This window comes from Bufo gargarizans, chromosome 5 (assembly GCF_014858855.1).
Source record: "Bufo gargarizans isolate SCDJY-AF-19 chromosome 5, ASM1485885v1, whole genome shotgun sequence".
Classification (NCBI taxonomy): Eukaryota; Metazoa; Chordata; class Amphibia; order Anura; family Bufonidae; genus Bufo; species Bufo gargarizans.
This window is the reverse complement of record NC_058084.1, coordinates 185,704,077-185,726,582: the sequence shown is the minus strand read 5'-3', so window position 1 is coordinate 185,726,582 and position 22,506 is coordinate 185,704,077. Positions and strand designations below refer to the sequence as shown.

Here is a 22,506-nt window from a genome sequence, read left to right as displayed (position 1 = left end):
AACTACTTTTCAAGGAACTAGTAAACTCGGGATCTAAGTACCATAAAAAAATCAAAGATTGCCAGCCATTTCTTGGTGAAGACTGGGACATGTGCACACTGGCCCTTTAAGAGTTAGAGGGGGAGAGCACACGCTGGGAACAGGCTGGCTTGCAGAGCAGACCCGTTGGCCAGATCTCGCCAGGGGAGAACAGTTGGAGGTGGGTTCAGCCTGCTGTTTGAGTTTATCAGAGCAAGTACAATTAATATAGAAAAACAAAAATGCCCATGTAAAAAGACTCGTAAAAAATGAGGATACATATATAGATGCACTAATGGAATAAAGTGTGGAAGTTAAAGTGAGTCTGTTCTAGATTGTAAGTTACAAATAGGTTATAATTATGGATATTTTTGTATTATTTCTTATATATCATGCACAATGAACATTATTTTTAGATGTATCACAAAATAAAAGATATTAAGGCGAATGCAAGCAAGGTGAGTTTAATTGCTGTCAATTTGACAAACTTTTCTTTAATGTTATAATTTTAAAGATCTCATTAAAAAAATTATATTAATGTAATACATCTGGCAACATTCTGGTGAATTAGTTTACATATTTCTTCAGCCACTCAAGCATGTCCTTCCTTGCTTCTAGAATGTATGGCTTGTCATCAGGGTTGATCTCCTCTTTCTTCCGATGGGCAAACCCATGAGTTTGCTTTGGATAGACCTTAACTTTATAGTCAACCTTGGAATGCTCTTTAAGTTTTTCATCCAGAGATCTTACCTGCAAGAGAAGAGAAAACTTAAACATGGTCAGCTTATTGGCCTCGGCTTTACCCATAAAAAAGTCCCTCTTTTGAAATCCCTGTAACTGTCACTTCCTGGTGCACAGAAACGGCAGTGAGTAGCCACGTGTGGATTAGGCCTACGGAATGGAGCTACTTCCTGTGTGGATCAGAGGAGTGGCAAAATGCAAACCGGCAGAAGTTTGACGGTCAGCCAATAGCAAAATCTGCCATGTGAATATAGACCTAGTGTCTGTGAACCTTTGTTCATGCTGAAAAGCCAGTTTAAGGATTATGCAAATTATCATCCTGGGAAACATAATCCTTGTATTTATATCTTGCGGTTTTCCTAGATTATATTGATAGGCCATCAATTTCAGATTGGTGATGGTCTCACACTCAGCTGTTTGAAAAGGCTTCTTTGAAGAGCAGTGGCGTAGCGGGGGCGGGAAGGCGGTGGTGCAGTTGCCCAGGGAACCAAATTGCAGGGGATGCCAGGCAGCAGGGTCACTTCCTAGGCAGCCAGTTCGATGAGAGCCACGGGAGCCTCCCGTCCCTTCCTTTCTGCTTCATAGGTGTCAGGCCACTAGGGGGCATTACTACTAATGGGGTTGCTATTTGTAGTACTGTAGGGAACACTATTACCATTAAGGACAGTTTTGGAGCATATTACTATGGGGGAGTATCTGTATGGAACTAGCAGAGTATTGGGGGGTAGCAGCAGGATGACAGTGTTGAGGAACCAGGAGGGGTAGGATGATAGTAAAGTGTATTGTGTGATAAGCTCTGCAGTGACAAGACACAGCTAAAAGAAGGTATCATATATATATTATTTCTGAATAGAGACATTGAGGAAAGAGTCTACATCAGAGGAGATGTCACTGAATGTAAGAGATATGTGGTGCTGTATTGTAATGTCCATCTAAATATCTCTTTCACGGTAGGGTTAGAGGGGGTGGGGGTAGATTGAAAATTATTCCCACACTGCAGCAGCCTGGCCCCAGATTTTAGGTCACACTGTGCGTGTTCTGAATTCTAGGGCCTCCCACCCATCTACTACACTATCTGTACTGAGTTATCACTGTTTTCTGTGGTGCTACATAGTACTGCAGGAGACATGTACTACAATATGTGTAAAAAGGTGCATGTTCACAGGTTGGGGGGCGCAATACTTGGCTTTCCCTGGGCGCTGGCAACCCATGCTATGACATTGTGGAGGAGCGCTGTGGCCTTTCATTGTCTACATCTGTCCATACCAAGGAATGCCATACACATAGTACCTGCTATTCTTATGAATAATGTTAAGCAAAGCGAAGCATCCAAAGTGGAATTTGGTCCGAAGTTTCGCAAATCTTCCATTTACAACAAAGCCGAATTTCCTCGTGCTTTGTTGTAAAATTATTTTTATAGTTTTTTATCCTGGACAATACACTAAATCATAGAAGTTGGTACATAATACATTGTAGCAATAAAGTGCTTAGCGTTGCTATTAGGTATTAGTACAGTAAGGTATCAGAGTGCATTAACAGAATACAATTACAGAAATCTGTACATACAGTTGCAAGAAAAAGTATGTGAACCCTTTGGAATTTTATGGATTTCTGCACAAATTGGTCATAAAATGTGATCTGATCTTCATCTAAGCCACAACAATAGACAATCACAGTCTGCTTAAACTAATAACACACAAAGAATTAAATGTTACCATGTTTATATTGTACACACCATGTAAATATTCACAGTGCAGGTGGAAAAAGTATGTGAACCCTTAGACTAATGACATCTCCAAGAGCTAATTGGAGTGAGGTGTCAGCCAACTGGAGTCCAATCAATGAGATGAGATTGGAGGTGTTGGTTACAGCTGCCCTACCCTATAAAAACCACACAACAGTTCTGGGCTTGCCTTTCACAAGAAGAATTGCCTCAGAAGACCTACGATTAAGAATTGTTGACTTGCATAAAGCTGGAAAGGGTTATAAAAGTATCTCCAAAAGCCTTGCTGTTCATCAGTCCACAGTAAGACAAATTGTCTATAAATGGAGAAAGTTCAGCACTGCTGCTACTCTCCCTAGGAATGGCCGTCTTGTAAAGATGACTGCAAGAGCACAGCGCAGACTGCTCAATAAGGTGAAGAAGAATCCTAGAGTGTCAGCTAAAGACTTACAAAAGTCTCTGGCATATGCTGACATCCCTGTTAGCGAATCTACAATACATAAAACACACAAAAAAAATGGATTTCATGGGAGAATACCACAGAGGAAGCCACTGCTGTCCAAAAAAAACATTGCTGCACGTTTACAGTTTGCACAAGAGCACCTGGATGTTCCACAGCAGTACTGGCAAAATATTCTGTGGACAGATGAAACCAAAGTTGAGTTGTTTGGAAGAAACACACAACACTATGTGTGGAGAAAGAGGCACAGCACACCAACATCAAAACCTCATCCCAACTGTGAAGTATGGTGGTGGGGGCATCATGGTTTGGGACTGCTTTGGTGCGTCAGGGCCTGCAAGGATTGCTATCATCGAAGGAAAAACGAATTCCCAAGTTTATCAAGACATTTTGCAGGAGACCTTAAGGCCATCTGTCCAACAGCTGAAGCTCAACAGAAGATGGGTGTTGCAACAGGACAACGACCCAAAGCATAGAAGTAAATCAACAACAGAATGGTTTAAAGAGAAGGAAATACGCCTTCTGGAGTGGCCCAGTCAGAGTCCTGACCTCAACCCGATTGAGATGCTGTGGCATGACCTCAAGAAAGCGATTCACACCAGACATTCCAAGAATATTGCTGAACTGAAACAGTTCTGTAAAGAGGAATGGTCAAGAATTACTCCTGACCGTTGTGCACGTTTGATCTGCAACTACAGGAAACGTTTGGTTAAAGTTATTGCTGACAAAGGAGGTTCAATCAGTTATAAAATCCAAGGGTTCACATATTTTTTCCACCTGCACTGTGAATGTTTACATGGTGTGTTCAATAAAAACATGGTAACATTTAATTATCTGTGTGTTATTAGTTTAAGCAAACTGTGATTGTCTATTGTTGTGACTTAGATGAAGATCAGATCACATTTTATCACCAATTTGTTCAGAAATCCATAGCATTCCAAAGGGTTTGCATACTTTTTCTTGCAACTGTAGCTATATAACATTACAATATTGCAGTATAGTAACATGAACAGTTATGAACAATGTCCGGAGATGTCTAGGAGTACGAGGGGAGGGGGGGGGGGGGGGGGGGGAGGGGTATGGAACAGATCAGTCGCAGGAGTGAGCGGTCCAAAGGCAAGTTTTGATTGAATGTAAAGTACTGCCACAGATACGGCACTACATGAGTCAATTCACATGGGCAAAGAGACAATGTAAAAAAGTGATTTAACTAGAATAGAGCCATTCGCTTAATATTTTACTGTTATTCGGAGGGGGGGGATCTATCTTTACACCAAAAAGCATACAAAGTGCTGGGAACCATCTACTCTTTATAATCTCTACCATTAGTTGTTGGAGAATTTCCTGTAATTTTTCCAGGGTCCCCAAATATTTTCAAATCTATGAGTAGTACGGGAGTCCCAGTGTGCTATTTGTTCAAGACTATATAATTGATCACACTTCTGTATCCAATGTGGCTTTGTGGGTGGATCATAGATTTTCAATTCACCGCAATTAATAACCTAGCTACCGCTAACAGAATATTGCAAAGGGTGCGAGTGTGCCTTGAGCACTGAATATCACTGTATATCCCAAAAAGGCACAATTTGGGGATGGCGTAATAGTAATCATACTGAGGTCAGAAATGGTTTTACATACAAGTTGCCAGTAAGGCTTTATCTTATCACAGGACCACCAAATGTGACCATGAAGGCCCACTTCACCCCGACACCTCCAGCACTCTGAAGCGCAGTCTGGGAACATGCTCCTGAGACGATATGGTGTGTAGTACCATCTTGTTAATAACTTATAACTGTTTTCCTGTAGTTTGACGCACCTGGACACCCTGGATGGGTTTGATAATGCATTTTTGACTTCGTTGGGGGTGAATGTGATATTTAAATCTTTTTCCCATCGGGTAATACAAGGTTGGGTGTCATATCCCATTAGAGTTTCCTCATGCTTTGTGGTCACAAATCAGGTTTTCCTAAAATGGCAGATCCAGCCAATCCACAGATAGCCATCCCCTGTGATGTCACAACCCTGGTCCCACGCGGTCGCCGTCATTTCACTGTGAGCTAAGCATAGGGAGAGACGTGGCAAGCTAGGGACAGTGTTGCTGAAAACGGTTTTTTTAAAGGAATATTGGAGAGGGAGAGTGCAGGGAGATCATAGGGAGAGTTTTTTGAGACTGTAGGGAGACATCTGGGAGACTGCCGGTTGAGTGTTATTACCTTTTGCATCACATTATAGTGCACCCATATTCAGAGTTAATTCCTTATTTTAGTGATACAGTTAGTGTGCCTGAGTATATAACGCAGATGTAATCGCTGCGTGCATCGCGTTCTAGTGCACCCACATACAGAATTAATCCCTTATTTTAGTATTTACAGTTACATTGCGTCCGTATTCCAGGACGGTGTGATATTTTTTTTTGCCCTGTACAGTGGAACTAAATTGATTATAGTGAATGCCTTCTGTTAGCTGTTGCGTTACATAGCGTCAGTATGACACCATGGTTAAAAAAGTTGCCATGTACTGTATGTATATAATTCCACATGTGTTAATTCATAGTTTTGATGTGAATCTACAATTTTCATAGTCATGAAAATAAAGAAAACTCTTTGAATGAGAAGGTGTGTCCAAACTTTTGGTCTGTACTGTACATGTTAGAGGTCTGCTGTGGACTCCTTTTGGCGTGCAACTCCCAACGATGGGAGCATTTGTGGAAGCACGTGTTGTGAGAGGTCAGGGACGTGCTGCCACCCGCCGCGTATGGAGCGGGCTCACTGCAGCAGCCTGCTCCATACAGTTGGTGACATAAGGGTATACCTGATTTATATCAATTTGTGACAAATCACTTCGTAATGAATGGACTTTCTTGTCAAACTATGGCGAATCGGCCAAATCAAATTTTTTTTTTTTTTGCTTATCTCTACTTATGACTGCAGTTTCCTCCCTTCCCGTTTCTCTTATCCCCTTTATCTGCAGCAAGGCATGTTATAGAGCTGTTATTCACCACTCCCTTTGGGAAAATTGACAAATGGAAATAAAGCAGAGGGGAAAGTGGTGAAATATGCACACATGACAACTTATTCTGAAAACTTATCATGAAAACTTATCATTTATTATGTAGACAAAGTTAATTGCAATTTTTCCTATAATGTGCATTATAGGAACAATGTCCATTGTTGCTGGATTGCAGGATGCTCATAATCCCTGGAAACAAGCAGTGTATAATGATGAAAATATTAATAAAAGGGGTATTCCCATCTTAGACAATGGGGGCTTATCGCTAGGATATGCCCTCATTGTCTCACAGGTGCGGGTCCCACCACTGGGACCTGCACCTACAGGTCCTTCTAAAAAAATTAGCATATTGTGATAAAGTTCATTATTTTCTGTAATGTACTGATAAACATTAGACTTTCATATATTTTAGATTCATTACACACCAACTGGAGTAGTTCAAGCCTTTTATTGTTTTAATATTGATGATTTTGGCATACAGCTCATGAAAACCCAAAATTCCTATCTCAAAAAATTAGCATATCATGAAAAGGTTCTCTAAACGAGCTATTAACCTAATAATCTGAATCAACTAATTAACTCTAAACACCTGCAAAAGATTCCTGAGGCTTTTAAAAACTCCCAGCCTGGTTCATTACTCAAAACCGCAATCATGGGTAAGACTGCCGACCTGACTGCTGTCCAGAAGGCCATCATTGACACCCTCAAGCAAGAGGGTAAGACACAGAAAGAAATTTCTGAACGAATAGGCTGTTCCCAGAGTGCTGTATCAAGGCACCTCAGTGGGAAGTCTGTGGGAAGGAAAAAGTGTGGCAGAAAACGCTGCACAACGAGAAGAGGTGACCGGACCCTGAGGAAGATTGTGGAGAAGGACCGATTCCAGACCTTGGGGGACCTGCGGAAGCAGTGGACTGAGTCTGGAGTAGAAACATCCAGAACCGCCGTGTACAGGCGTGTGCAGGAAATGGGCTACAGGTGCCGCATTCCCCAGGTCAAGCCACTTTTGAACCAGAAACAGCGGCAGAAGCGCCTGACCTGGGCTACAGAGAAGCAGCACTGGACTCTTTTCGGATGAAAGCTAATTTTGCATGTCATTCGGAAATCAAGGTGCCAGAGTCTGGAGGAAGACTGGGGAGAGGGAAATGCCAAAATGCCTGAAGTCCAGTGTCAAGTACCCACAGTCAGTGATGGTCTGGGGTGCCATGTCAGCTGCTGGTGTTGGTCCACTGTGTTTTATCAAGGGCAGGGTCAATGCAGCTAGCTATCAGGAGATTTTGGAGCACTTCATGCTTCCATCTGCTGAAAAGCTTTATGGAGATGAAGATTTCATTTTTCAGCACGACCTGGCACCTGCTCACAGTGCCAAAACCACTGGTAAATGGTTTACTGACCATGGTATTACTGTGCTCAATTGGCCTGCCAACTCTCCTGACCTGAACCCCATAGAGAATCTGTGGGATATTGGGAAGAGAAAGTTGAGAGACGCAAGACTCAACACTCTGGATGAGCTTAAGGCCGCTATCGAAGCATCCTGGGCCTCCATAACACCTCAGCAGTGCCACAGGCTGATTGCCTCCATGCCACGCCGCATTGAAGCAGTCATTTCTGCAAAAGGATTCCCGACCAAGTATTGAGTGCATAACTGAACATAATTATTTGAAGGTTGACTTTTTTTTGTATTAAAAACACTTTTCTTATATTGGTCGGATGAAATCTGCTAATTTTTTTAGATAGGAATTTAGGGTTTTCATGAGCTGTATGCCAAAATCATCAATATTAAAACAATAAAAGGCTTGAACTACTTCAGTTGGTGTGTAATGAATCTAAAATATATGAAAGTCTAATATTTATCAGTACATTACAGAAAATAATGAACTTTATCACAATATGCTAATTTTTTTAGAAGGACCTGTATATCGAGAATGGAGCGGGGAGCGCTGTGGCTGGAGGACCCCAGATTTCTCGGGGTCCGTCCACCACAAAGCGCTAATCCCTGCCTCTCCCATAGAAGTGAATGGGAGCGTGCGCCCTCCTTTACTTTCGGGGCTCCGTTCTCGATATAGGTGTGGGTCCCAGCGGTGAGACCCGTACCTATAAGACAATGGGGGCATATCCTAGCGATATGCCCCCATTGTCTGAGATGAGAAAACCCCTTTAAGCCAACAAAGGAGACAATATGGATAATGACTATACATTAGTAAATGCATTGTATTAACATGTATGTCAACATGATACATGCCATTTACTGTCAGTGAGACAACCCCTTTAATATTACAAATACACTTACCTGTTCTAGTGGTATGATGGGATCATTCTCAGCAAAAATGAACAGCGTTGGATTAAGCAAATTATAGTTATCACCTTCTTCCCGGACTAAACCTGATAAGAATAATAAACATATATTAAAAGGGAATTCTGAGCTCTGAAGTCTTTCTTAAATTGGTTATTCCATGACTAATGTAAAAAATGAAAATCAGACATCATATAGTACATGACAATCTCATTCTAACGAAAACTCTCAAAAACGTGATATTGCTGTCCTATTTTGAGGATAGGTCATCAATATTCTGACACTGCAGAACCTCTTTTTGAAGTACTGTAAGTCTGTAGATGGTGCCATGCATCTGATTTATCACAGTGGCTCATGCTGGTTGATAAATGATAACTGAGACAGAATTTTAGGCCAGAATTGTGGCACAAGATGTCTCATCTTAGGCCATGCCCCCTTCCCACAAAGCCACACCCCTTTATCAGTTAAAGGGAATCTGTCACCACATTCCTTGAAATAAATCCAGTTGACATGCGATTGTGAGCAGATTGTAATGCTCTATGTCCCATCTTAATATGTGTCCGAAATCCAGAGAAATAAGCCTTTTAATTTTATGCAAATTAGCAAAGAGGGCATTGCCACTGCATCTGAGGCTTCGCTCATTTTCTATGCCAGCTGCCCCCCACAGCTTTCACTAAGGGACAGGCAGTGTAGATGTAATCATGCCTTGCCCTGAAATCTTGCAGATGCGTTTGCACCTCTGTGTTCGCCGCACTCGATGTACAGTTTCCATTCACCCAGCGAGCTCCAGTACTGTACTGCGTGTGTACTGATCACAGAGGCGCATGCGCAGCTATGAGATTTCAGGGCCAGATGTGATTACGATTACACTGCGTGGACCTGTCAGTCAAAGAGGTGGGTGGTAAAAAAAAAAATTGAGCGTAGCCTCAGCTGTAATAAGGTGCAACGACAACATCCTGGCTGCACCAGGGACTAATCTGCATAAAATTAAAAGGCTTATTTCTTTAGATTTGGGCCACAAATTAAGATTGGGCAAAGAGCATTAGAATCTGCTAACAAGCGCACATCCCCCATGTCAGCTGCATTTATTTCAAGGTATGTGGTAACAGATTCCCTTTAAAGGGGTTCTCTGGGCTTTTAATATTGATGACCTATCCTCAGGATAGGTCATCAATATCAGATAGGCAAGGGTCCGACACCAGGCACCCCCGCTGGTCAGCTGCATTAGATGACGGTGCGCTCAGTGTGCACGTGCTGTCTCCAGTCTCTCTTCCTGTTCGCCGCTGCTTTGTCATAGACATAGCAGCAGGTAGAGAGAATGGAGACGGCACGTGTACACTGCGCACGCCGTCTGCTCATACAGCTGATCAGCGGACCAGTCGGACCCTCACCGATCTGATATTGATGACCTTTTTCGAGGATAGGTCATCAATATTAAAAGCCAGGAGAACCTCGTTAAGGCCTCTTGCACACGATAATATGCCCTCCGAGATATACAGTCCGTGAGCGGGTCATATGTCCCGGAGCGGCATAGATTACAATGATGCTGTGGACGTCGGGCCGCCCGCAGGGCTATTGTCTCGCACTCATATGATCTTGGAGGGCATACGGTCGTGTGCAAGAGGCATAAGTCACATCGCCTTTTCGGACCAAGCTCAGAAACATTCTCTAAACGTAGACGAGCCAAACTGCTCCACATTTTGGAGCTATTTATGACAGAATATTGGTTCACTCACATTGGTAAATGGGGGCCATGGTGTCTGTATACTGTATTTTTTCTTTCAATAAATTTGAATATATTGGATAACAATTTACCATAAAATGCCACTCCAGCCTTTAGTTCAGGATATTTTAGCATGAGATAATGGGTTACAATGCCACCCCAGCAAAATCCAATCACTCCAATACTTTTTGCTTTACACTGCTCCTTTAAATATCTCAGCACAGCCTCGGCCTCCCTGAAAAACAAATGAAAATTGTTAAGAGAGAAATATGTGGCCAATAATTCCCTTGATTCAGATCTGTCAGTTTACAGGGGTTTTCCAAGTGTGTTTCACTTCAGTATCTGATCAATGGGAGTCCAGCCGGACTTCCGACGATCAGCTGTTTGAGAACTCACAGTAGCGCCACGGCCTTCTCTCTGCTTAAAAGCACAGCGCCGTACATTGTATAATGGCTGTGCTTGGTATCGCAGCCCAGCCCCATTCACTTCAACAAGGCTGAGCTGTGCCTCCTAGCCCATGTGACCAATGAACGTGTCGTCACAGGCCTAGGAAAAGCTGAAGAAGGCAGCGTTTTTATTGCGAGTGCTGCTGATTGGCAGGAGTCCTTTGTATCAAACCCCCACCGATCAGAGACTAATGAGTGCCTATCCAGATTATAGATCATCAGTAAAAAACACTTGGAAAATATCTATAATATGCTGTTGTATGCAAGAGCAGCATATTACAATTACAGGTCCATACCACTACATAGTTACCAACTGTCCTAAATTTGCAGGGACTGTCCCTAATTTTCAGAGACAGTCCGGGGAAATTCAGGCTGTCCCGAGCCCAAAATGGGCAGGGTTAACGATAACACTGCCCATAAGTGGGCGTTTCCGGGCAGAGTCTGGGAGTTCCTGGGGGCAGTGGCGTAGGGATCGCCATAGCAATGGCTATGGGGCCCTATGCCACTGGGGGCCCACCGCCGACTGGGGATAAAAAATAAAAATAAATGTGGCGAGTGGGCCGGGGGTCGCTCTGTGATAGGGGGCGGTCGGACTCCGAGCCGGCGGAGGTAGAGAGGCAATCTGGGCGGCGGTTCGCCGGAAGTGGAGGAGGCGGGGTCGCAGACTAGGAGCGGCACGTACTAGGAAGCTGCGAGTTGAGCTGCTGGAGTGTGGGTGGCAGGCTGGCTCGGCGGGCGGCGCATGCGCAGTACGGGGTTCGGTTGGTTCAACTTCAAGTGGCTGAGGTGAGGGCTGGCTGGGGAGTGGGACTGAGTCTGACTGAGTCTGTCACTGTTGCACTGTGTGTCCGACCCAAGTGGCAGGAGGCAGCGTCAGTCAGTGGAGAGATGTGGAGACTGGAGTAGTGTAACTGGAGTCACTCTGGAGACTAGTGTAGTGGACAAGTGGAGGAGACTGGAGTTATTTCATCTGTGTGTGTGAGGTACAGCCGGATCTCAGCATCTTCCCTACTAATCCCTATTCACAATTTCACACATATACCTGCTCAAGCCTGGCAGGGTCACAGACCCCTCAGATAGGATTAGGTGGCTGTGTCTTCACCAATGGCGCCATTAACACACCACACTATTAAATAATGCAGGAGCAGTTGCAGGTATATGTGTGAATAGGGAAGATGCTGAGATCCGGCTGTACCTCACAGTGATGTACAGCTGGATCTCAGCATCTTCCCTAATCCATATTCACACATATACCTGCTCAAGCCTGGGAGGCGTAGCTGCATTATTTAAAGGGATTCTGTCATCAGATTTAACCCCTCTAACCTAAACATATGCTCATGTCCAGACTAATAAAAAGAATCCTAAGCTGGCCTTATTAAACCTCACTGTGGCTCTATTGCCCCAAAAACAGGTTTTTATAATCTGTCAATCACTTACTTAAGGTGCCCAAGGGCAGGTCCATTAATACAGGGTGCCCGGCCACACCCCTCGCCGTCTGGTGCCCAGCGCCACCTTCCCTGTCTTTAGCGCCGCCTTCTACAGCTCAGCGCCACCTCCACAATCCTCCCCGTCCCTCTGCCAGATCCTGCACCTGCGCACTAGGCTCAGCCTGATGCGCCCGTGCGGACTCCTGGCAGCGGCAGGCGCGGGATCTGGCAGAGGGACGGGGAGGATTGCAGAGGCGGCACTGAGCTGTAGAAGGCGGCGCTGATAACAGGGAAGGCGGCGCTGGGTAACGGACGGTAAGGGGTGCGGCCGGGCACCCTGTATTAACAAACCTTACCTTGGGCACCTTAAGTAAGTGATTGACAGGTTATAAAAACCAATTTTTTGGGGGCAAATAGAGCCACAGTGAGGTTTAATAAGGCCAGCTTAGGATTCTTCTTATTAGTCTGGACATGAGCATATGTTTAGGTTAGAGGGGTTAAATCTGATGACAGAATCCCTTTAATAGTGTGGTGTGGGGATGTTGGGGTGAGAGATCCTGAAGGGGTGTTTGGGTGGGAGGTCCGAGAGGTATGTGGGGGTGGGTGATCCGGGAGGGGGGGGGCCATTAATTTTTGTCCCGATTTTACCAACCCACTGGATGAAAATATTAAACACGGTCAAATTCTTTTTACACGATAATGGTCTGTCATCAGTGAGCTAAAATGATTTTGTTAGGTTTCATCCAATGAATGTTCATTTTGGTGGCAATAATAGCCTTTCAATTTTTCAATTTTTTCAATTTATTTATTTTTTTTTTAATTTTTTATACAATGTTTTAATAGTATACTTGTAACGGATCACCTGGCACCCCGACTGAGTACCTCTGTTGCTGGATGCTCCTAGCGTTTCCTGAGGTCTCCAAGCACTCTGGCAGACACCACCATCACCGAACCGAAGAAGCATAGCAATCCTCTCAAGCATATGAATGCTGTAGACAGTGGAATAGGAAACCATACGAATAGGTTTACGCTCCTAGCAGTCAAACTGGAACAGCATACCATAAATCCTCCCCCAAGAATGAGACGACTCTTCACTTTGAGGGTTAAAACAGGAACTGACTGTACTTTCACGTACAGCCTCTTTTAGTCACAAACCGCAAACATAGTACTGCCCACAGGGTTTTGAAATGCAACCAATCAATATATTACAACACATACAATGTACAGTCATGTGAAAAAATTAGGACACCCTTTGAAAGCATGTGGTTTTTTGTAACATTTTTAATAAAAGGTTATTTCATCTCCGTTTCAACAATACAGAGAGATTAAAGTAATCCAACTAAACAAAGAAAACTGAAGAAAAGTCTTTTCAAGATCTTCTGTAAATGTCATTCTACAAAAATGCCTATTCTAACTGAGGAAAAAGATAGGACACCCTCACATGTATTCCCTCTTAAATTGGCTCAGATCTTACACAGGTATATCACACCAGGTGCACATAATTAGTAGATCGTTACTCTGCATGTTGAATGAGGCTTGCCCTATTTAAACCTCAGACATTTAGTTTGGTGTGCTCCTGACTGTTGAAGTGAGAGTGAGCACCATGGTGAGAGCAAAAGAGCTGTCAGAGGACTTCAGAAAAAAGATTGTAGCAGCCTATGAGTCTGGGAAGGGATTTAAAAATATCTCAAAAGATTTTGAAATCAGCCATTCCACTGTCCGGAAGATAGTCTACAAGTGGAGGGCTTTCAAAACAACTGCCAACATGCCCAGGACTGGTCGCCCCAGCAAGTTCACCCCAAGAGCAGACCGCAAGATGCTAAAAGAGGTCTCCAAAAACCCTAAAGTGTCATCTCGAGAACTACAGCAGGCTCTGGCTACTGTTGATGTAGAAGTACATGCCTCTACAATCAGAAAGAGACTGTACAAGTTTAACTTGCATGGGAGGTGTGCAAGGAGGAAACCTTTGCTTTCCAAGAGAAACATCGAGGCCAGACTGACATTTGCCAGAGATAAAGTTGACAAAGACCAGGACTTCTGGAATAATGTTCTTTGGACAGATGAGTCCAAAATTGAATTATTTGGACACAACAGCAGAGGACATGTTTGGCGTAAACCAAACACAGCATTCCAAGAAAAGAACCTCATACCAACTGTGAAGCATGGAGGTGGAAGTGTCATGGTTTGGGGCTGCTTTGCTGCAGCAGGACCTGGTCAGCTCACCATCATAGAATCCACGATGAATTCTACTGTGTATCAGAAGGTGCTTGAAGAACATGTGAGACCATCAGTTAGAAAATTAAAGCTGAAGCGGAACTGGACCATGCAACATGACAATGACCCAAAACATACTAGTAAATCAACCAAAGATTGGCTGAAAAAGAAGAAATGGAGAGTCCTGGAATGGCCAAGTCAAAGTCCAGATTTGAATCCCATTGAGATGCTGTGGGGTGACTTGAAAAGGGCTGTACGTGCAAGAAACCCCTCAAACATCTCACAGCTGAAAAAGTTCTGCATTGAGGAGTGGGGTAAAATTTCCTCAGACCGATGTCGAAGACTGGTAGATGGCTACAAGAACCGTCTCACTGCAGTTATTTCAGCCAAAGGAGGTAACACTCGCTATTAGGGGCAAGGGTGTCCTATCTTTTTCCTCAGTTAGAATAGGCATTTTTGTAGAATGACATTTACAGAAGATCTTGAAAAGACTTTTCTTCAGTTTTCTTTGTTTAGTTGGATTACTTTAATCTCTCTGTATTGTTGAAACGGAGATGAAATAACCTTTTATTAAAAATGTTACAAAAAACCACATGCTTTCAAAGGGTGTCCTAATTTTTTCACATGACTGTAAGTACAGCAACCAATCGTTCACGCCCCTAGGGGACCAGAAGGGAGACTGCAACACAGGACAGATATTTAGCAATTCCGGATACAGGCACAACACATCCCCACAATGCATCATGGTTTCCTCCTCTCTGCCCTGGAGACACCCGAGGAGCAATCCAATTATCTCTCAGGACAAAGGGGATTTCCCTTTGTGGAGACAACAGGACAGACATCACCATTTAAACACACAATGGGGCAATGGCACAATGGGACAATAGAAACACACCCAGCATATTTCTCCCCTCTGTCTAGGAGACAATTGAGTCAATTTCTGTATCACCCAACTATCTCCTAAGCTGAAAAGTTACACCTCATAAATTGCCACAACTTTGTGAGCCTACATTGTACATACACATAACCCACATCAACCCAACCAGTATAACTTGGGGACAAACCCATCCAAAATTCACTTGAATAGGTTCAGGGGTTTTAAAAGTTAGTAAAAGTATCTCAGAGGGCCATAATCCTGGGGCAGGAGGCTGGCAAACAGCCCCCTCCAAAACACCGTGGCGAGGTTGGTTTCGTTACAATACTATACAATTCCTTTATTACTTTCTCACCTCTATTATACAGGTGAGACTTTTAGTCCCCACTGCACACTCTGGACTGCACCAGGTCTTTTTACCAACTATTTTTAGTATAATAAATTTTGCTTTCTCCTATATTTGAGTGCCGGTCTACACTTTAATTTGCAATAATAGCCTCAAGTCTTCTTGGGTATGATGCCACGTGGATTTGAGGATTTTCTGTCATTCTCTGCAGATTCTCACAAATTCTGTTAAGTTAGGTGGACACGGTCGGTGGACAGCCATTTTCAGGTCTCTCCAGAGATATTCTATTGGGTTGAAGTCAGGGCTCCATGTGGGCCACTTAGGGACTTTCACAGAGTTGTCCTATATTGTCTTGGCTGTGTACTTAGGGTTATTGTCTTTTTGAAAGGTAAGCCGTTGGTCCAGTTTGAGGTCTAGAGCACTCTGGATTATATTTTCATTAAGAATATCTCTGTACTTTGCTCCATTCAGCTTTCCATCAACTCTGCTCAGTTTCCCTCCCCAGCCACTGAAAAACACCTGCACAGCATGATTGTCATGGTCTTACCTTCTTACTGTTCTCCTTCGTTTGACATGTGCTGGCGGCCATCTTGGTTTCTGGGTTTCTTGTAGCCTCCCACCCTGCGGCTTCTCCTTCCCACTGGGAGGAGCTGGATGCCTAGCTCATATATATAGGAGGTCTGTGGCTTCAGTTCCTTGCTTGGTCCTCCTGTGTTCACATGCTTCTAAGACTGCTGCTGCTTCTGGTTCCTGATCCTGGCCTCGTCTGACTACCCCGTTGGTTCCTGATCCCGGATTCGTCTGACTACCCTGCTGGTTCCTGATCCAGGCTTCGTCTGACTACCCTTCTGGTTCCTGACCTCTGTCTACGCAAGACCCTGCTTCGGTTTAGCCATCCGTTTGGACTTTTGCTTACAGCTTGATGTTCAATAAAGCCTTCTTATTTCCACTTATCTCTTGTTGTACATCTGGTTCATGGTTCCATGACATTAGGACCAAGCCCTGAATTTTGACGGTACAGGGCCATCCTCGCTACCTACGCTGGTTGCCAGACTTGATCAGCAGGATCACCTGTTGGGTTGGTTCGCTGTGGCGTTGCAAACCCTGCTTGAACGCACGGCTCATTTCGCTTCCGTTGCCGATGGGTCGGTTGTCGCTCCTACTGCCGCTCCGGTTGTTGCGCCAGAGTCTACCCCGACACCTGTTGCTGCGCCTGCGGTGTCTCGGGGTATGACCGGTTCTGCCCCCCTTCCACAGCGCTTTGGGGGAGAGCCAACTCAGTGCCGAGGTTTCCTTAACCAGGTGGGCATTTATTTTGAGTTGCTGCCACATGCCTTTCCTACTGAGAGATCAAAGGTGGGCTTCTTGATCTCGCTGCTCTCGGACAAGGCCTTGGCCTGGGCCAGCCCATTATGGGAGAACAACAATCCGGTGGTTGCCGAGTTTTCCGGTTTTGTTGCTTCTCTTCGGAAGGTATTCGATGTGCCGGCTCGTGCTGCCTCTGCTGCGAAGCTCCTTATGTCCATCAGACAGGGTTCACGATCCGTAGCTGAATACGCCATTGAGTTTCGTACCCTGGCAGCAGAGGTGGGCTGGAATAATGAGGCTCTGGTCGCTACTTTCTCTCATGGTCTCTCGGATGCCTTGAAGGATGAGGTTGCAGCTAGGGACCTACCAGTGGAGCTCGAGTCTCTTATTTCTTTCCTGATTTTGATTGACACCAGACTCAGGGAGAGACCTTCCTTTAAGGAGAGCCTGCGGAGGTCTTCTAACAGATTGGCGCCTACGTTTGCTGTCCCACCCGTGCCTCCCTCTCCTCCCACGCCTCCTGGGGATGACTCGTCTGGGGGTGAACCCATGCAGCTGGGGTTTGCTCGCCTGTCCGAGGAGGAGAGGGTACTCCGGAGACGTGAGGGCCGATGCATGTACTGTGGTCTCGGTGGGCATTTTCGGTTGGCATGTCCGAACCGTCCGGGAAACGCTCGCACCTGAGATCCTGTCGGGGGCAGATCTTGGGTGGAGTCTCCTCGTCCCCGGTTTCCCGTGTTGACAAACCACTGATCACTGTTGTCCTCTCCTGGGTCGGGGGCTCGGTGACGACCCAGGCGTTGGTGGACTCTGGTGCTGGTGGTTTGTTCATTGATAGTGTGTTCGCTGCCGCCAATTCCATTCCTCTGCAGCCTCAAGGTTCCCCACTGGCTCTTGAGGCGATAGACGGCAGACCCCTTCTGCCGCCACACGTGACTCATGAGACCCTTCCAGTGGGGATAGCCATTAGTGCCGTTCACAGAGGGTCGGTCTGTCTCCAGGTGATTTCGTCTCCACACTACTCGGTGGTCTTGGGGTACCCCTGGCTCCAGAAGCATAATCCGACTTTCGATTGGAGATCGGCCGAGATCCTCTCGTGGTCACCGCAGTGTGGGGCTAGTTGCATCCATGGGCCTGTCAAGTTGCTGTGTACTTCCTCGGACTCTCTGTTGCCTCCTGAATACGAAGAGTACCGGGATGTATTCGATAAGGTGCGCGCGGTTGCCCTACCTCCGCACCGCCCATACGATTGTGCCATAGAGTTACAATCTGGTGCCGTTCCTCCTCGTGGCAAAGTCTATCCACTGTCGGTAGCGGAGAATGAGGCCATGGAGGAGTACGTGAGGGAGGCGCTTTCACGCGGACACATTCGCAAATCCTCGTCTCCGGCAGGGGCTGGATTTTTCTTTGTGAAAAAGAAGGGCGGTGAGTTGAGGCCTTGCATCGATTACAGGGGTCTCAATCGCATCACGATCAAGAACGCTTACCCGATACCCTTGATTTCCGAGCTGTTCGATCGCCTCAAAGGGGCCACGGTCTTTACCAAACTCGACCTGAGGGCGGCATATAACCTGGTAAGGATCAAGGCGGGCGATGAGTGGAAGACCGCGTTTAACACCAGGACCGGTCATTATGAATCCTTGGTTATGCCCTTTGGGTTGTGCAATGCGCCCGCAGTCTTCCAGGAATTCATCAACGATGTTTTCCGTGACCTGTTGCAGCAGTGTGTGGTGGTCTATTTGGATGACATCTTGGTATATTCTGAATCCATGGAGGCCCACATTATGGATGTCAGACGAGTGTTGCAACGCTTACGAGAGAACAGGCTGTTCGGTAAGCTTGAGAAATGCGAATTTCACCGATCCCAGGTAACCTTCTTAGGTTACATCATTTCCGCTGTGGGGTTCTCCATGGATCCTGAGAAGGTTTCGGCTGTCTTACAGTGGCCCCAGCCCAGTGGTCTCCGTGCCCTGCAGCGCTTTTTGGGCTTCGCCAATTATTATCGGAAGTTCATCAGGGACTTTTCTATGCTAGCCAAGCCTCTCACGGATCTGACCAGGAAGGGCAGTAATTTCCAGGTCTGGCCGCTCGAGGCCATCCGAGCTTTTGAGGCTCTAAAGTCCGCCTTTGTGTCGGCTCCGATTCTGTCGCATCCCAACCCTGGGTTGCCCTTTGTCCTCGAGGTGGACACGTCTGAGACGGGAGTAGGCGACCTTCTGTCTCAGCGTAGAACACCAGAGGGTCCTCTGCTTCCTTGTGGGTTTTACTCCCGGAAACTGTCTTCCGCGGAGTGCAACTATCAGATTGGTGACAGGGAGTTATTGGCCATCGTGCAGGCCCTTAAAGAATGGAGGCACTTGCTCGAGGGTTCGGTGGTTCCGGTTCTCATCCTGACGGACCACAAGAATCTGACCTACCTCTCTGAGGCCAAGAGATTGACACCACGTCAGGCCAGATGGGCTCTGTTCTTGTCACGTTTTAATTACGTGGTCTCCTACCTACCCGGTTCCAAGAACATCAGAGCGGATGCCTTATCACGGCAGTACTCCGAGCTGTCCGGGGAGGAGTCGATTCCGACTTCGGTCATACCTCCGAATCAGATCCTGGCCGCCATTCGCACCAGCCTGACCTCTCCCCTGGGTGAGCAGATTTTGGCGGCTCAATCTGGTGCTCCCTCTGGGAGACCCAACGGCAGGTGTTTTGTGCCTGAGGAGTTGCGCACTCGGTTGTTGCGAACCTACCATAACTCCAAGGCCGCGGGGCATCCTGGAAAGAATCAGCTGTCCTGGGCTGTTTCACGTCTGTTCTGGTGGCCTTCTCTACGTTCCGACATCGCCGCATATGTAGCGGCATGCTCCGTTTGTGCCCAGAGTAAGTCCCCTCGGCACCTTCCGTTGGGCCTTTTGCAACCCATAGCCACCGGGGAGCGCCCATGGTCACACCTGGGGATGGATTTCATTGTGGACCTCCCTGCATCCCGAGGCCATACGGTCATTCTCATGATAGTGGATCGGTTTTCCAAAATGTGCCACTGTGTTCCTCTCAAGAAGTTACCCTCTGCACAAGAGTTGGCCACGATTTTCGCCAGGGAGGTCTTCCGGTTGCACGGTTTGCCCTAGGAGATTGTGTCGGATCGGGGGAGTCAGTTTGTGTCCAGGTTCTGGCGCGCCTTTTGCTCCCAGTTGGGGATTCATCTCTCTTTCTCCTCGGCCTACCACCCTCAGTCCAATGGGGCCGCAGAACGATCCAATCAGGCCTTGGAGCAATTCCTTCGTTGCTATGTCTCCGATCACCAAGACAATTGGGTTGACCTCCTGCCTTGGGCTGAGTTTGCCAGGAACACGGCGGTGAACTCTTCCTCTGGGACGTCTCCCTTCATGGCCAATTATGGGTTCCAACCTGCCGTGTTACCGGAGGTATTCTCTCCCCAGGATATTCCGGCTGTGGAGGATCACCTTTCTGTCCTACGTGTTTCTTGGGTACAGATCCAGAGGTCCCTTGAGGTCTCTGCGCAGCGCCAGAGACTCCAGGCTGATCGCAGACGAGCGCCCGCTCCTTCCTACCAGGTCGGAGACCGTGTATGGTTGTCCACCCGCAACCTCAACCTTCGAGTGCCCACTCCCAAGCTGGCGCCTCGCTTTGTTGGTCCCTTCCGAGTGCTTCGCAGGGTAAACCCGGTAGCCTATGCCCTTGGGCTTCCTCCTGGCATGCGGATCTCCAACGTGTTTCATGTCTCCCTGTTGAAGCCATTGGTGTGTAATCGTTTCACTTCCTCGGTTCCTCGGCCCCGTCCGGTCCAAGTGGGCAATCGTGAGGAATATGAGGTGAGCAATATCCTGGACTCACGCCTGGTCCGCGGTCGGTTGCAGTTTTTGGTCCATTGGCGTGGTTATGGTCCAGAGGAGCGTTCCTGGGTTCCCTCCGCAGATGTCCATGCTCCTGCTTTGCTCCGAGCCTTCCACGCACGCTTCCCTCAGAAACCGTTCCTTACTCCGCGGAGGAGGGGCCCTTGAGGGGGAGGTACTGTCATGGTCTTACCTTCTTACTGTTCTCCTTCGTTTGACATGTGCTGGCGGCCATCTTGGTTTCTGGGTTTCTTGTAGCCTCCCACCCTGCGGCTTCTCCTTCCCACTGGGAGGAGCTGGATGCCTAGCTCATATATATAGGAGGTCTGTGGCTTCAGTTCCTTGCTTGGTCCTCCTGTGTTCACATGCTTCTAAGACTGCTGCTGCTTCTGGTTCCTGATCCTGGCCTCGTCTGACTACCCCGTTGGTTCCTGATCCCGGATTCGTCTGACTACCCTGCTGGTTCCTGATCCAGGCTTCGTCTGACTACCCTTCTGGTTCCTGACCTCTGTCTACGCAAGACCCTGCTTCGGTTTAGCCATCCGTTTGGACTTTTGCTTACAGCTTGATGTTCAATAAAGCCTTCTTATTTCCACTTATCTCTTGTTGTACGTCTGGTTCATGGTTCCATGACAATGTTGCTACCACCACCATGCTTCACTGTAGTGCAGTGCCAGGGTTTCCTGCAAACATGATGCTCAGAATTGAAGCAAGAAAGTTCAGCCTCCAGTCTTTCATCAGACTAGCAAATCTTGTTTCTCACAGTCTGAGAGTTCTTTAGGTGCTCTTTTGCTAATTCCATCTATGCTTTCATGTGTCTTTGACTGAGGAGAGTCTTCTTTCTGGCCACTCTGCTATAAAGCCGGGATTGATGGAATGCTGCAGTGATGGTTGACATCCTCCTGGAAATTTTTCTCATCTACATACAGGATCTTTTGAGCTCACCCAGAGTGACAATTGGGTTCTTGGTCACCTTTCTTACCAAGGCCCTTGTGATGACTTAGTTTGGTGAGTCATCCAGCACTAGGAAGAGTCCTGGTTGTTGCAAACATCTTCCATTTAGGAATTATGGAAACCACTGTACTCTTGGGAACTTTCAGTGCAGCAAAAAAATGTTGACCCTTCTCCAGAGCTGTGCCTCCTCACAATCCTGTCTCTTATCTCTACAGGCAGTTCCTTCCTACTCATGGTTTGGTTTTCTCTGAAATGCATTGTCAGCTCTGAGACCTTATATAGACAGAGGTCTGTCTTTCCAAATCATGCCCAATGAATTGAATGTACCACAGGTGGATCAAGTCAAAGTGAAAAAAACATCTCAAAGATGATTAAGAGAAATGGGAGGCACCCAGAGCTAAATTTCAAGTTTTGTAGCAAAGGGTCTGAATACTGATGCCCGTGCAAAGTTTTTTTCATTTTTAATAATTTTGCAAACATTTTTAAACTTCTCTTTTCACATTCTCTTTATAGGGTATTAAGTACAGATTGAAATTTTAGCAAAAGACTGCAACATAACAAAATGTGAAAGGGTCTGAAGACTTTCTGAATTAACTGTAAATTACATCTTACCTGTATGCTTTATTGGCTGGTCGCGTTTCAAGCCATTTAAACATTTTTGCACGATCATAGGATGGGTTCCATGGTTCCTTTCCCACAAAAAAGTCAGGTACGACAGCACTGTAAACATTATAGAAAAGTAAGAATTAATTTTAAAATGGGATTATTTAATTGCATGGAATATGATATCTTTTAGAAAAAGAGATACATTTAACCCCTTAAGGACACAGCCTTATTTCACCTTAGAACCAGGCCATTTTTTGCAAATCTGACCAGTGTCACTTTAAGTGGTGATAACTTTAAAACGCTTTGACTTATCCAGGCCATTCTGAGATAGTTTTTTCGTCACATGTTGTACTTCATGACACTGGTAAAATGAAGTAAAAAAAAATAATTTTTTTGCATAAAAAAATACCTAATTTACCAAAAATTGGGAAAGATTTGCAAATTCCAAAGTTTCAGTTTCTCTACTTCTGTAATACATAGTAATACCCCTAAAAATTGTGATGACTTTACATTCCCCATATG

The 22,506-nt window shown here is 45.9% G+C and overlaps 1 protein-coding gene across 3 annotated transcripts in view; it reads right to left on the bottom strand.

Moving 5' to 3' along the window:
* Window positions 1-466: 466 nt before the first annotated feature.
* LOC122938992 (carboxymethylenebutenolidase homolog) overlaps window positions 467-22,506 on the bottom strand; it is a 50,001-nt gene continuing 27,961 nt past the window's right edge. For all 3 annotated transcript variants that reach the window (XM_044294901.1, XM_044294900.1, XM_044294902.1), the window contains exons 3-6: window positions 21,991-22,098; window positions 10,057-10,199; window positions 8,239-8,330; window positions 467-768 (exon numbers count right to left, since the gene is read on the bottom strand). In XM_044294901.1, the coding sequence (XP_044150836.1) occupies window positions 586-768; window positions 8,239-8,330; window positions 10,057-10,199; window positions 21,991-22,098 (526 nt within the window). In that variant the 3' untranslated portion in view covers window positions 467-585. The remainder of the gene's footprint in view (window positions 769-8,238; window positions 8,331-10,056; window positions 10,200-21,990; window positions 22,099-22,506) is intronic.